This window comes from Vanacampus margaritifer, chromosome 7 (genome assembly GCF_051991255.1).
Source record: "Vanacampus margaritifer isolate UIUO_Vmar chromosome 7, RoL_Vmar_1.0, whole genome shotgun sequence".
Lineage (NCBI taxonomy): Eukaryota > Metazoa > Chordata > Actinopteri > Syngnathiformes > Syngnathidae > Vanacampus > Vanacampus margaritifer.
In genome coordinates, this window is record NC_135438.1 from 18028207 (window position 1) to 18041500 (window position 13294).

The window sequence follows — 13294 nt, forward strand, 5'->3', positions numbered from 1 at the left end:
TGTGTGTGTACAGATCTTTTGAATTCCACCACCACAAAGAGCGGGACCCCACCTCCTACATCGCCTCCCCGCCCTCTTTCCATCGTCTTTTCCAGTGGAACTTTCTATATAAGGACACCGTACTGTTTGCTCCAATAAATCAAGGTGCGAGTTGATAGCCAGAGTCTGTTCTGGCCCAGAGAGTAGAAGTGCTGGTGTGTGTGTCTATATTCATGCGTGGACCAGTATGGAAGACTGTGGCGCACCCTCTGGCCAACGTCAAGGAGGCAGCACCGATGCTCTCGAATTGGGAAGGTGGGTCGAGCTACGAGGAATAGGGAGGGGTGACGAACGAGACGGTGGGGCAGGGCGGCGGAGGTGGAGGCAAATAAAGCAGGCGATACACTGAACAGGAGTTGCAGTGTGTGCCATATAAGGAGAGAGGTTCTGTTTGGAATCTCGGCAGCTTTCTGTGGTACTTTCAAAGTGTAGCACAGACAAACTCTAAGATCCCGAGTGACTAAATATGGTCCAGTAGCAATTGTGTTGCAATAGCACTGGGAATTATCTTACATCAATAGGGATAATTGTTTTTACTTGGAGTTACTGTAGACAAAGGGTGTATTCTCTCTTCCAGAGGATGAGATTTTCTCCCAGTTCCAGATTTGCATTCACTTAATAATAAAGGGTGTCTTCCCAATGTGGTGATTCCCAGCAGCCAGTGTGCGGTGAGAGATCATCAAGTGTGCTGCTGGAAATTATTCAATTCTCCTTAATTAGTCCCAAAATGATATCGTAGCTATAAGTCATGTAGGCTATCTTTGTCTATATCTATATCTTATCTTTATCTATGCCACAATAAAATGCTTATTACTTAACATGTCTTCACTTTTTGTGACAATTTTGTTTGGTCAAGTGCCATGAGGTTTTTACTTATGTGCCTTGGCTCGGTAAAGGTTGGGAAATTCTAAGTGACTCATTTCCTCCAACCACAAGGATATCACTATTCGTTTTAGCTTTCTAGTAATTTCATCAATGAATATGTTGCTTGCTACATTAAGGTCTCTTCCTCATCACAACTATACACTGCAAAAAAAGAGTAACTAATATTTACTTGAAAAAACTTTTTTTTTTAGCATTTTTTTCACTCTAAAATTCTAAGTACATTTTACCAGTTTATTTAATGATTAAAAAAAAGCTACTCAAGCATTGAGGAATGAATTAATGAACTTCATCTTGGGAGACAGCCACTCTACCACCCGAGCCATGCCACCCTTGCTGTTTGCCACTATACTGCATTGGTACAAGGATTCCACATGACACCATCAATATTCTAACATCCAAAAGGAGCGGCATGGCTCAGGTGGTAGAGTGGCTGTCTCCCAACCTGAATGTTGTGGGTTTGTTCCTCAACCCTTGAGTAGTTTTATATATATATATATATATATATATATAAATAAACTGGTAAAAAGCACTCAAAACTGTACTTAGAATTTCTGAGTGAAAAAACTTTACTTTTACTACTACTACTTTTACTTCTTTTTTTAAATAAATAAAAAAAACATTTTTCAAGTAAATATTAGTCTTTTTTTTCTTCTTTTTTTAAATAGAAGCGCAAACATAACGCTTCAAACTCCATGCAGTCCATGCAATTCAGATACCAGTTCCAGTGCAAATAAAATTGCTTAGTCGGGTCGGGGTAGTTCTTGAAATTTTTTAATTCAAGTTATCCATCACATGTAGCTAAAAGAAAAGACACCTACAATTCTGACATTCAGTGGACATTTGGACAGTGTGGTGAAAAACTTTAAGGTGGGAAGCATTTCAGTTACTTGCAAATGGCTGGCAACCAGTTTTAGGGTTTACCGTCCCTCCCTCTCGCCCAAAGTCAGCTGGGATAGGCTACAGCTAGCTCACCCGTGACCCTAATGAGGACAAGCGGTATCAAAAATGGACGGCTAGATAGTTACGTAGTTGCATGGAAACAGCTTAGTTTAGGTATTTGTTGTTTTTAGGTCTAAGAGTAACTTTTTCTTTGTAAAGTTAATGTCGCAGTTCCCTCGATCCATCCACATCCATCCTATTCTATACAATACCCTGTTCAGGATGATAACAGGTGTAGAAGTCCAACACAGCTAACTTTGAGACTGGTTGACAGTCAATTAGAGGGAAATTGTGAAAAACACAATGAATGGAAATTGATCCGACAGCTGAATCAAAGTTAGCTGTGACCCGCGACACTACCAAGTTCTCTGAACATATTCAATTTGGCGTGGCAGACAGCTCGTCCAAAGAAGAGCATCAAGGTGCAAGGAGCAAAGTCGATTTTGACCTCCAGTTCCAATTCAAGTTTGACTTCCACTACCCACCAATTGGACATTGATGCCTAGTATATATAGTATCACATCTGACGACATTAAGCCAAGCATTTTTGATAAATAAATGGCAGCATGGTGGATTAGCGGACATGCCTGCCTGATAGTCTCTAAGGCCCTTCAGAGTGGAACGTGGATTTTCTTTCCCTGCTTGTGTAGGGTTTCTCCAGGCACTCTAGCTTGAACATGCTAAGGCTGGATGTAATTTCTTGGACAAAACTGTATAGAAAATGGAAAAAAGGTGATAAACACATCTGTCATTTCTTTTTTTCCCCACTATCACAACCATAAATGGCCATCAACTAAATATATTTGTGAATATGTCTGACCCCAATGGAATTCATTCAAGCCCAAGGGCAAACATGAACACACCGTTTTATAGTCAAAGAACACTACATTTAATATTTATTCAAGTGTCTCTTACATACAACAGTTTTATAGTGCGGAGGAGCAGTACCATCAATCATACGGCTAACTGCCAACTGACCAACCACTGTTCATCTTCTTCCACATATATAGCCATTTACAAGAGAGCACTCATATCAACTGCCAATAAATTAGGTGACTCTGCCACTTCAAATAAGGTTTGCTCCAAAGCAGCTTGAGTCCAACACCTCAACATTGAGAGGAGAAAATAGATTTGGAGATGAGGAGGCCCACAATCCAGTTCATCCCAGAAGTGTATGATAGTTTTGAGGTCAGAACTATCAATTTCTTTCACACCAAGCGCCGTGATTTCCATAAGTCACACACATAATTAATCAGGAAAATGCAGCAAAGACATGGTTAAATAATCGTTTCAAAACCGTTCGTAGTTGAAGAATGTTACTGAGGACACAAGTAGGATGTCTATGTTTACAGTCGATGATCAGGACATGAAATAAATGGTCCGCTCTGTAAATAATCAGTTCCACAAGTTGTGTGCGATAAGAATGTAAGGTTCCCTTAAATGGCGAGGAGGAGGAAATGCAAAAACTGCGGGCTTGTTGTTTTGGGTGTTTGTAATGTGCAACGTCTCTTTGCAATTCACATGAGTGATTGTTTTTTGTAAAATTAACTTATTGCAAACCTATTTTGGATTGAATGATCTATCACAAGGTCAATCATATGAGACAATTTTCAAATGGGATTTTGAGAGGGAGTCACAACTGGTATAATGCCCCATTCAGCCCATTTAGCTCGAGGTAAGTGGCTTCAGTTCCCACTCGTATATAAATACATAAATGTGTGAATGCTTGGCTGTCTGCATACATGCCCTGTGATTGACTTGAGACCAGTCCAGGATGTAAACTCTAAAAAGAGAATTTTTAAACCAATTTAAGTTTGGAAAGGGAATTGTTGACCAACTTAATACAAAATTACTTCAAGTGGTAACACACGATTGAATCAAGGTAATCCAAAGTGAATATATTAAATTTATTGTATTCACTTTGGATTAATTTAATTCAATCGCGTGTTACCACTTGAAACAAGTTGGTCAACAATTCAATTTGTAAACTTAAATTGGTTCAGCAATCTCTTTTTAGAGTGCAGTCTGCCTTTTGCCCGATGTGAGCTGGGATATACTTCAGCTCCCCACAATCATGAAAAGGATAAGCATGATCATGCAACCCTAGTTAGAATAAGCGATACAGAGTATGGATGGAATGGAAGTCTAATGGATGGATTGGAATTGCTGGGCATTCCGTACATCAATGTTATGTTTGAAAGTTTTGGAAACCCTGCTTTAGTCTTATTTTGGGCAATAGTGCCATCGTGTGGTTGCACTCAATAAAAACAGCACAGCTCTGAATGGCTTTAAAAACATTTTATTTTAAATACATTAATGAATACAAGGGGGAAACGGGAAGTGAGGAGCCGAGCAAATGCAAACACACAAAATAATATAAACAGATAATGTGTGAATTTGCAAGTTCAAACAAATCAGCATGATAAGATGTATAAGAAAAAAACATAATGGAGATTGAATGGGGTGAGTGAGTCTTTTTTGGTCCACTGTGTGTCGCTTTGTGTGTCAGCTGTCAACTGTGTCCTGTGTTGCTAGCAGAGGTGCCCCTAAGAAATACCTTTCTTCCATCATCACCGCTGTTCAGGAAGTGTGACACCAAACCATACAGAAGAGGCCTGGAAAGTCCAAGAAAAACAAATATATCAACGCTGAATAATACAGTCCCTGACAAAAGTCTTGTCGCTTATCCATTTTGTAGGAACACCAGCTTATAACGTGACTTTTAATTAACCCATTGGTTTTGGAAATGGCTCATATAAAAGCTAAAACCCTCCCAAATGATGTTTAATATCCAAAAATAAATTTGCTTCACTGAAGAAATTTTGATCATTTAATGAACACAGAAAGGTCAGATTTTGCAAGACAAAAGTTTTGTCGCCTACAAAAAGTCATGTGAAAATGAAACAAATAATTGACTTCAAATACAAAAAAAAGTTACATAACATCAGAGAATGAAGTAGTGGTGCTGTGAGATCCATATCTAATATCTTGTATGACTTCCATGAGCTTGAAGGACTGCATCCATGCGGTTCGGCAATGATTCATACAAGTAATGAGGAATAGCAAAGAAAGCAGTCTTACATGCCTCCCAGAGTTCATCAAGATTCTTTGGTTTGGTCTTCCATGCTTCCTCTTTCATTCTACCCCAGACATGCTCAATGGTGTTCATGTCTGGCCAGTCTTGGAGCACCTTGATCTTCTTGGCCTTGAGGAACTTTGATGTAGAGATGGAAGTATGCGATGGAGCGCCATCCTGCTGCGAAATTTGACCCCTTTTATGGTTGGGATAATAAGAGGTAGCCAATACGTCTTGATATTTTAGGCTATTGATATTGCCTTCCACCCTGCAAATCTCTTGAAGGCCCCATACTGGATGTAACCCCAGACCATGATTTTTCCGCCACCAAACTTAACTGTTTTCTGGGTGTATATCGGATCCATGCGGGCTCCAGTAGGTCTTCTGCAATATTTGCGGTGGCTGTGATGTAATTCAACCGAAAATTCATCAGAGAAATCCACCTTCTGCCCAGAAAACAGTTAAGTTTAGTGGCGGAAAAATCATGGTATATATATTTCCAAAACCAATGGGTTAATTAAAAGTCAGGTTATAAGCTGGTGTTTCTACAAAATGGATAAGCGACAAGACTTTTGTCAGGGACTGTACTGTATTGTATTGTTAATTTTAAGGAAAATAAATGGCTGAAGATTGGTGACAAAGCAAATGATCAGTTAAGTATAAAATGTAATTGTCGAAGAAAAAATCTAATAGGGCAATGAATGACACAATCCCTTTGCTAAGCCTGGAAGCTAAAACAAAAATGTGGTTATGTAAGTTGCGTGTGTGAAATATAATGATGGTGAAGATTCATAGATCTCTCCAACAAATGACCAAAGGTCCAAAAGATGCGTGCTGGAAGTTTGTGTGTCCTGGCAAATTCACTTACACCGACTTGGAGCTCATATCCTCAGCAACTCTCAGCTCGCTCGCCAGAAACTGCCTGTCCAGGGGAACTTGGGGTTGGCCTGACTCTGGGATAACAAACAGAGCACAGTTTAGAAATACTCTCTCTTCTCAGCAATGGAGATTGGTCATGTTTCAAAAATGCGCAGCTGTAATCTGAAGTAAAATCCCTGTCAAGTTTTGTTCCACTCAGTTTCCTATTTGGCTTAGCATGTTGACCACACTGCAATGAATCCAGTGGGTTTCATAACAATCTTCTTGAGCAAAACAAGTCAATTGTGACACGTAAGATCAGTCAGGTTGAGACAGGGTTGCCAGGTTTGTGTTCCTGGAACAGGGTGTGATCTTATCTCACTGACGATCTGGCAATCTCAGTGTGCACTACGATTATTATGTAATGTTGATTTAGTGACTTTGTAGTAGTAATGAATAGAAAACTAATGATCAAAACAACATTCAAATGTTGCAGTATTTTAAAATTAAGCGCTGTATTTCATTTTACTAAAGATATTGACAGTATTACATGTGAATATTAATGAACAGTACCTCATGAGTAGATGTAGGGCAGACCAGTTGCAATGTACTCATGATTTGAGCCACTACAATCAGTGATAGGAAGTCAACAGTACAAATATTTTGTTACTGTGCTTAAGGAATCTGTACTTAAGTATCATCTTATTTTATGAATTCTTACTTTTGCACTGTACATTTGATAACGGATAAATTATTTTTTTAAAGTCATAATATAAATATTTTAAGTCCTCAGCAAATGTGATCCTGATTGACTGATTCATTGAGACAGGTACAGCAGCAACATGGAGGAACGTGAACCAACATGCATTAAAGATGATATCACTACAGATTCAGGAAGATATTGCCCATCCACGGCCTTAAACTCAGTATTGTTTGATGCTGTTGACTTCAAGAATGATTTGAAGCAGGCATGTCTTGTGCCAACCTAACCACCAGCGTGCAATAAAAATTGTCAATACATGCAGGTAAGGTGTATTTTTAAACTCATTTGCTAAATTATTTGTTTGTTTGTCAGTTCTTCAGCTAACAAAGCTAAGGGACGCATGTTTTTGTGTCTCCCTTCTCAGTACAAGCACCAGTAAAGCTAAATAGTAAAAGACAGAAAATATTTTGTGTGATGTTTAATTTTCTCAGAACAGGAGTTGAAACAGTACAGTACGTCTACTTTTACCAGAGTATCTGTAGTTAGAACAGAATGTGAGTATATACAGTATTCAGTGTAAAAGGTCTGAGGCTCACCTGCTGTCAGAACCGACGCCGTGTGTCGGTACTTGTTGAACTCCAAGTACTCCCGGATGAGCTCATTGATCAGGAGGTTTTCGTGGGACAACGGCGGACGCTGTTCGCGTTGGTCTTCGAGGGCACCGAACACTTCCGCCCGGATGCGAGCCTTCAGTTGGCCCAGCACGCCGCGGCGCTCCAACGTTTCTCTCACGGCTAAAATGTGTGTAATTTAACGCAATGTCAACATAATCTTGTACAGGGGTCCCTGGAATTTTAATTGAGATAGTGGATAAACAAACTGTAGTCAACGAGAAGTTTGACAAACATTGTCATACTAAATGTCCCCAAAACATAACATAAAACATTTATGTATTTATTTTGTATTATCCCAGTTACAATAACTATGTCGCCTTGAAACACGTTTCAGTAACAGAGGCACGTGTGTGTTTAAATGCTTCGAAATGTCTGAACCCAAATGCACCATAGCTAGCATGTTAGCATACTGGTAGTAATTTATTAACGTCGCGTAAATATTGAAGTACAGTAAGCTGCGTTGTTAGCAGTTGCTCCACATAAAGGGCACCGACGAATAGCTTTATTTGCGAGACTAAAAAGCAAACAAATAACAACAACGAGCACATACCACATTTCAGTTCAGTGATGGTCGCCATTGCAACAGGAGTAAACAAAACAGCAACTCTTCTTCGTGAGTCTAAACGGAATTGACTCGGCGTCTTCTGCCATCTAGCGATTATTCTACTATAGTCTAGTGCGTCTCCAATGTGTCAATCAATGAAAATGTCAAAAAGTGGTTCTCTTTATTTACGTTGTGTCATCATCCGTGAAGAATGAAAAAAATAACAAGCCTATTTTGACAAAGAAATTAGTAGAAAGTACAGATACAGTATTTGTTTTCAAATGCCTGAAGTAATATTAAAAAAGCTGTCAGAAGAATAAATACTCAAGTACAGTACCTGAAAAAAACAAAACAATTTAAGAACAGACTTCCCACCATTGCTCATGCATATAGTAAATAATATTTTATATATATATATATTTGTTACAGTTAATTTAAAAAAAGTACTAAATTATTAATACGGACTTCTACAGTAATGCTTAAAAACCTTGGACATTCATTTATTATTTTACATTTATATATTTCCTTTCCTTTTTTATCCTTTGCTGTTTTTTTAAGTTATTGACAGTCTTTAACAGATATTAAATGTAACGCTAAAAATAACAAGCCTATTTTGACAAAGAAATTAGTAGAAAGTACAGATACAGTATTTGTTTTCAAATGCCTGAAGTAATATTAAAAAAAGCTGTCAGAAGAATAAATAAATACTCAAGTACAGTACCTGAAAAAACAAAAAACTATTTAAGAACAGACTTCCCACTATTGCTCATGCATATACTAAATTATATATATATATATATATATATATATATATATATATATATATATATATATATATATTTGTTACAATTAATAAGTACTAAATTATTAATACGGACTTCTACAGTAATGCTTAAAAACCTTGGACATTCATTTATTATTTTACATTTATATATTTCCTTTCCTTTTTTATCCTTTGCTGTTTTTTAAAGTTATTGACAGTCTTTAACAGATATTAAGTGTAACACTACTATACTGTTGAATCACATACATGTTTATTTTTCAGCACAATGCATACAACAATACAATAATAGTAATTAGTCAGTGAAAAAGGAAAATAGCTTGTTATAAAAAGTATAAATATAATACAATCCTCAATATTGTAAAGACATGTTTTGAAATACCACATAAATAAACTATATGGTTTCTCTTTGAAAAAATTGTCTAAACCAGTAAGACAAAAACAGCATACTGACTTTTCTCCACGAAAAGCTCACAATTCTTTGAATCAAGGATCAAGGTCGTTGAGGACTATCTACACTTTGTAACATCAGCAAAAAAATAGAACAATAGTGAGATCTCTCTACACATATACAGTATATATATGTATGGCCTGAGTTGTGCGGTGGTGGAGAGAAATACACTCACCAAGATTTACTACCATTGTTGAGGAGCGGCATTCTCTTCATTCAATGTGGGTTTTCACATATAGGCATCAGGTTAAATCTGACCAACAAGATTTCTTTGGACTTTATGTGTTTACTTTGACAGAAATAACCAACTGCCTGCCAATGTTTTGGCTCACACAATTGTTTTCCTCCTATTCTCTGACATAAATAATCAAATTGGCTGCTTCAATCTCATTTCTGAAGACACTGAAAACCTCAAATCCCTCACATTCAGCAGGTTGAACCCTCTAGTTGGTCAGTATGTCAGAGTAATTTTGGTCCTCGAAAACAAAGCAATATAGAAATGTAGATGACCTCTTTTTGGCATTCAAGGCTTAAAAATTGTGTAAGTAAACACATCAACATCAAAGCCTGAGAAAACATTAAGTATATGTCATGTGCTTAATGACACCTATATAATACTGCTCCCATTCAAAACAGGAATAACAATCCATATAATTTGTGGTCACGTTCATTCCAGGCTTTGCCTTAATTCTTAAAAAGAATGAACGATTCCACAACTTTATGTATACATTATGAACAGCTTGCACACTCCCAGGATTCCACTGTAGCGTCATTTACGTGTTGATATTCTGAGGTTCTTTTCCTGACTCCGGACAGTATGCCCATATGTGTAAGGACTATGGGCTGTATTGGTAGCATCTCTGGACCCTTAATGACAATGCCCTCAGTTGAGCTGCCACAAAGCTTGGAAGGGACAATTCAACTTTTGTTGAAAAGCCGTGGGAAAAAATGGTGCCAAATTTGCACCAAGGTCCTAGACCAGCCCAGCTTCCCGGCACATTCGGAAGAACTGTCCCTGCTGTGCGATGAGGTTATTTGGAGAATCCATCTCAGTGATGTGGCCTCGGTCCATAACAATCACTCTGTAGAACAGAAAGAAGGGAAAAGGTTTAAGAGTTACCAATATTTACATTTACTGCCAATTTTCCATAACATTGCCATAAGAAATACTGCATATATAAATTTTTAATTGTAATTAATCGCGTGATCTCAACAGTTAACTGACAATTCATGGCAAATTTGATATCTGTTCTAAATGTACAATAATTATTATATATATATTTTTTATACTCTTGGTAACATAAAAGTAGATTTTTTTTAAATTAATAGGAATATGGCTGCATCTTTTAATCATTGATACAGTATTGTCATAATAATTCATAACATTTAGTTAAAATTAAGGAGATGTACTGTACTGTAAAAACGAGTGTGATATTATTTGTGTTGAAGTCATTTTTCTGCCACTAGATGGCATAATTGCATTTGTAAGACATTGGTGACAGCTCAGTGTATTTTTCTTTTCATATTAAGAGCTATCTAATCTTTAACATGAAGTAACTTGTAAAAATTTGCACATTTTTAAAATTGTAAAACACAACTTGACCACAGTGTCCACAAAAATATGTATTGTTACTAAATAATACTGCTAAATTTTGTCTGTTGTGACTGGAATTCTCCCAGTACAGGCTTTCCAAGTTAGGGGCAGTCATTAATCGCGCGTTACAAAAATTAGTGGCGTTAAAGGAACTTATATTAAGATTACTTTGTTACAGTGCACAAAGTGGAACAAACAAGGCCAATGTATGCCATTAGCTGCCATAACTGAATTATCTTCAGTCACCGGGGTATAATAATTAGAACCTTAGTGGTGGTGGAGAAAATGAGAAAGATGACCTAATTTCTTCTTCTCCTGCCTTTCCATACAATGTAGAAAGAAGTAATGCAGGAAAGACGTGTCGTGTCAATTGTGAGTTTTAGTAAATGTCTCTAAAAAATTGGATGTTTTGTGGCAGTTTGGTCAACCCTGATCTCAAAGGTGGCGTCAAAATGTCTATTCTATTCTATTCAATTCTATTCTATATTTTCCATGAAATTGATGGCATACCTTGTGTAATCCATGATGGTGTTAAGACGATGAGCGATGGTAAGGACAGTGCAGTCTTCAAACTGGGTGCGGATTGTGGACTGGATCAGTGTGTCCGTCTCCAGGTCCACAGCAGCTGTTGCCTCATCCAAAACCAAGATTTTGGTTTTCCTCAGCAAGGCTCTCGCAAGGCACACCAGTTGACGCTGACCCAAGCTATATGGATGATAACGATTTGTAGATGGTAAGAACCTAAATTAGATGGATTGTGTAAAATGTACAATTCATGTGTGTACCTGAGATTTTCTCCTCCTTCTGAGCATTCATGGTTGAGTTTGTCAGGCAGGCTGCACACAAAATTCTTAAGGTGAGCAAGCTCCAATGAACTCCAAACTTCTTCATCGGTGTAAATGTCAAACGGATCAAGGTTCATCCGTAGGGAGCCCGAAAACAGCACAGGGTCCTGCGAAAAAGACCCAAGGATAATTTGGTTACAGATCGAATCAAGTTGTTATTATTCCTTTGCTAGTAATCAAAACAGTTTATGTGAGGAAAGCCAGAGCTCGGTTTCTGTTGTTAATAACTTACCTGGGGAATGATAGTAATGCGTGATCGAAGATCATGGAGTCCAATGTTGGCGATGTTGACTCCATCAATAAAGATCTTTCCCTTTGCTGCTTCTAAGATTCTAAATATTCCCAGAGCAAGCGAGGACTTCCCGGCTCCCGTCCTTCCCACAATGCCCACCTGGAACACGTTAGAGATGTTTGATGAATCAAAGAAGTCCCATGCAAGCCTCATTAGGTAAAATTCCTATTATTTTTAAATCACTCACCTTCTCTCTTTCATGAATCTGCAAGGTAATGCCTTTCAAAGCCAACTCCAGGCCTTTGCGGTACTGCAACCCATAGTCCTGGAACTCTATAGTGCCTGTCTGGGGCCAAGCCTGAGGCAAAGAACTGCCTTCTATACTCCAGCTGGCCTGTATGACGCAAAGAGAATGAAATAAGTCACTGTGTACGGTGCAGAATTGTATATTAGCAAAAATATTATTAACAAAACCCATTTAGTAGAGAGTGCGTGTGGTGGAAAACGCTGACCTCTTTCACAGTGTCAGCATACTCATTTACTCTTTCCACAGAAACAATGTTATTTTCCACATCAGTCCATGATCTTACAATCCAACTCAGGATTCCAGTCACCTACAAAAATGAGTTTATTTTCATTACGAACAACAAGAATTCACAGATTCTGAACTGAAACATATTCATACATACCACCATGCACCAGATATGTTGCTTTAATGATGTAGTTTTAAAGAGTAAATAGTCGGGCACTGATATCTCACCTGGAGGGAATGTGACACAGCCAAACCCACGATGCCTGGACTGAGGGTGTCTCTTCCCATTACGGACAGAATGGCAGCTGCTAACACCACTCCATTACCAACAAACTCTAGATTGACTGCCAGCCATCTGTGGATGAATCACTAATTTAATAGTCCTTTATTGACAAAGGTAATACTCATTCTACTTAGTAAAACATTATTATTTTTTTTAAGACACTAATACTGACCGGGTGGCGACAAATCGGGGGAAGTAGGAGGTCTGGTTGAAATCTACCCTGTCATTGGCCTGCACAATAAACCTAGACTGATCCCCAAAGGCCCGGATGACACTGGCGCCCTGCACCGTCTCATTGAAGTGTGTGTAGATGGGGGAGCGGCTCACAGCTTCTAGCCTCCGAAGCTGACAGGAAGTAGCAACGTAGAAGCCCTGTCGCCCACAATGGAAACAATTAATAAATTAATAAAAGAAAACAAGAAAAAGCGCTTGGGGGTTACCAAGAATTGACATTCCTATAAACTGCCAAGTCATATGAAAATTCAAAATCATGAGTTGTGAGCAGAGTTATTGTAGTTTTGGAATTCATTATGGTTAGTTATTTTGTTTTGAGTTTTACTTTTTAAATTAAGTTAGTTCAAATTATTTGTCAGGGCAGCTTTGTCAGTTTTAAAAAATTAGTTGTAGTTATTTAAAAAATGTTTTCATTTAAAAAAAAATGTTGCGTCTTACTTGTGTGCAAGATTTAATAAATACCATGGTCAAATAAAAAAAAAGCAACACACTTCTCACCTCGTGTTGCAAGGTGAGCCATTGGAGCCAAAAGTCAAACACGCAAAATTGTCACCTAGAGCGAAGTCATCTGAAGGTGTTTTTCTATTGGTTGCTGCTAGCTCATTCACTGCCATTGACGACTAT

General features: G+C 37.9%; 2 protein-coding genes across 2 annotated transcripts in view; both read right to left on the reverse strand.

Moving 5' to 3' along the window:
• Positions 1-4146: 4146 nt before the first annotated feature.
• cep20 (centrosomal protein 20) lies at positions 4147-7824 on the reverse strand. The gene is made up of 4 exons (XM_077571060.1): positions 7725-7824; positions 7097-7294; positions 5808-5892; positions 4147-4478 (listed from the first exon to the last, which is right to left on the reverse strand). The coding sequence occupies exons 1-4, from the start codon at positions 7750-7752 to the stop codon at positions 4376-4378; spliced, it is 414 nt and encodes a 137-aa protein (XP_077427186.1). The 5' UTR covers positions 7753-7824; the 3' UTR covers positions 4147-4375.
• Positions 7825-8735: 911 nt separating this feature from the next.
• abcc6a (ATP-binding cassette, sub-family C (CFTR/MRP), member 6a) overlaps positions 8736-13294 on the reverse strand; it is a 31854-nt gene continuing 27295 nt past the window's right edge. Inside the window, exons 24-31 of the mRNA XM_077570993.1 lie at positions 12609-12808; positions 12382-12508; positions 12134-12235; positions 11869-12015; positions 11622-11780; positions 11330-11496; positions 11055-11249; positions 8736-10032 (exon numbers count right to left, since the gene is read on the reverse strand). Coding sequence (XP_077427119.1) covers positions 9924-10032; positions 11055-11249; positions 11330-11496; positions 11622-11780; positions 11869-12015; positions 12134-12235; positions 12382-12508; positions 12609-12808 — 1206 coding nt within the window. The 3' untranslated portion in view covers positions 8736-9923. The remainder of the gene's footprint in view (positions 10033-11054; positions 11250-11329; positions 11497-11621; positions 11781-11868; positions 12016-12133; positions 12236-12381; positions 12509-12608; positions 12809-13294) is intronic.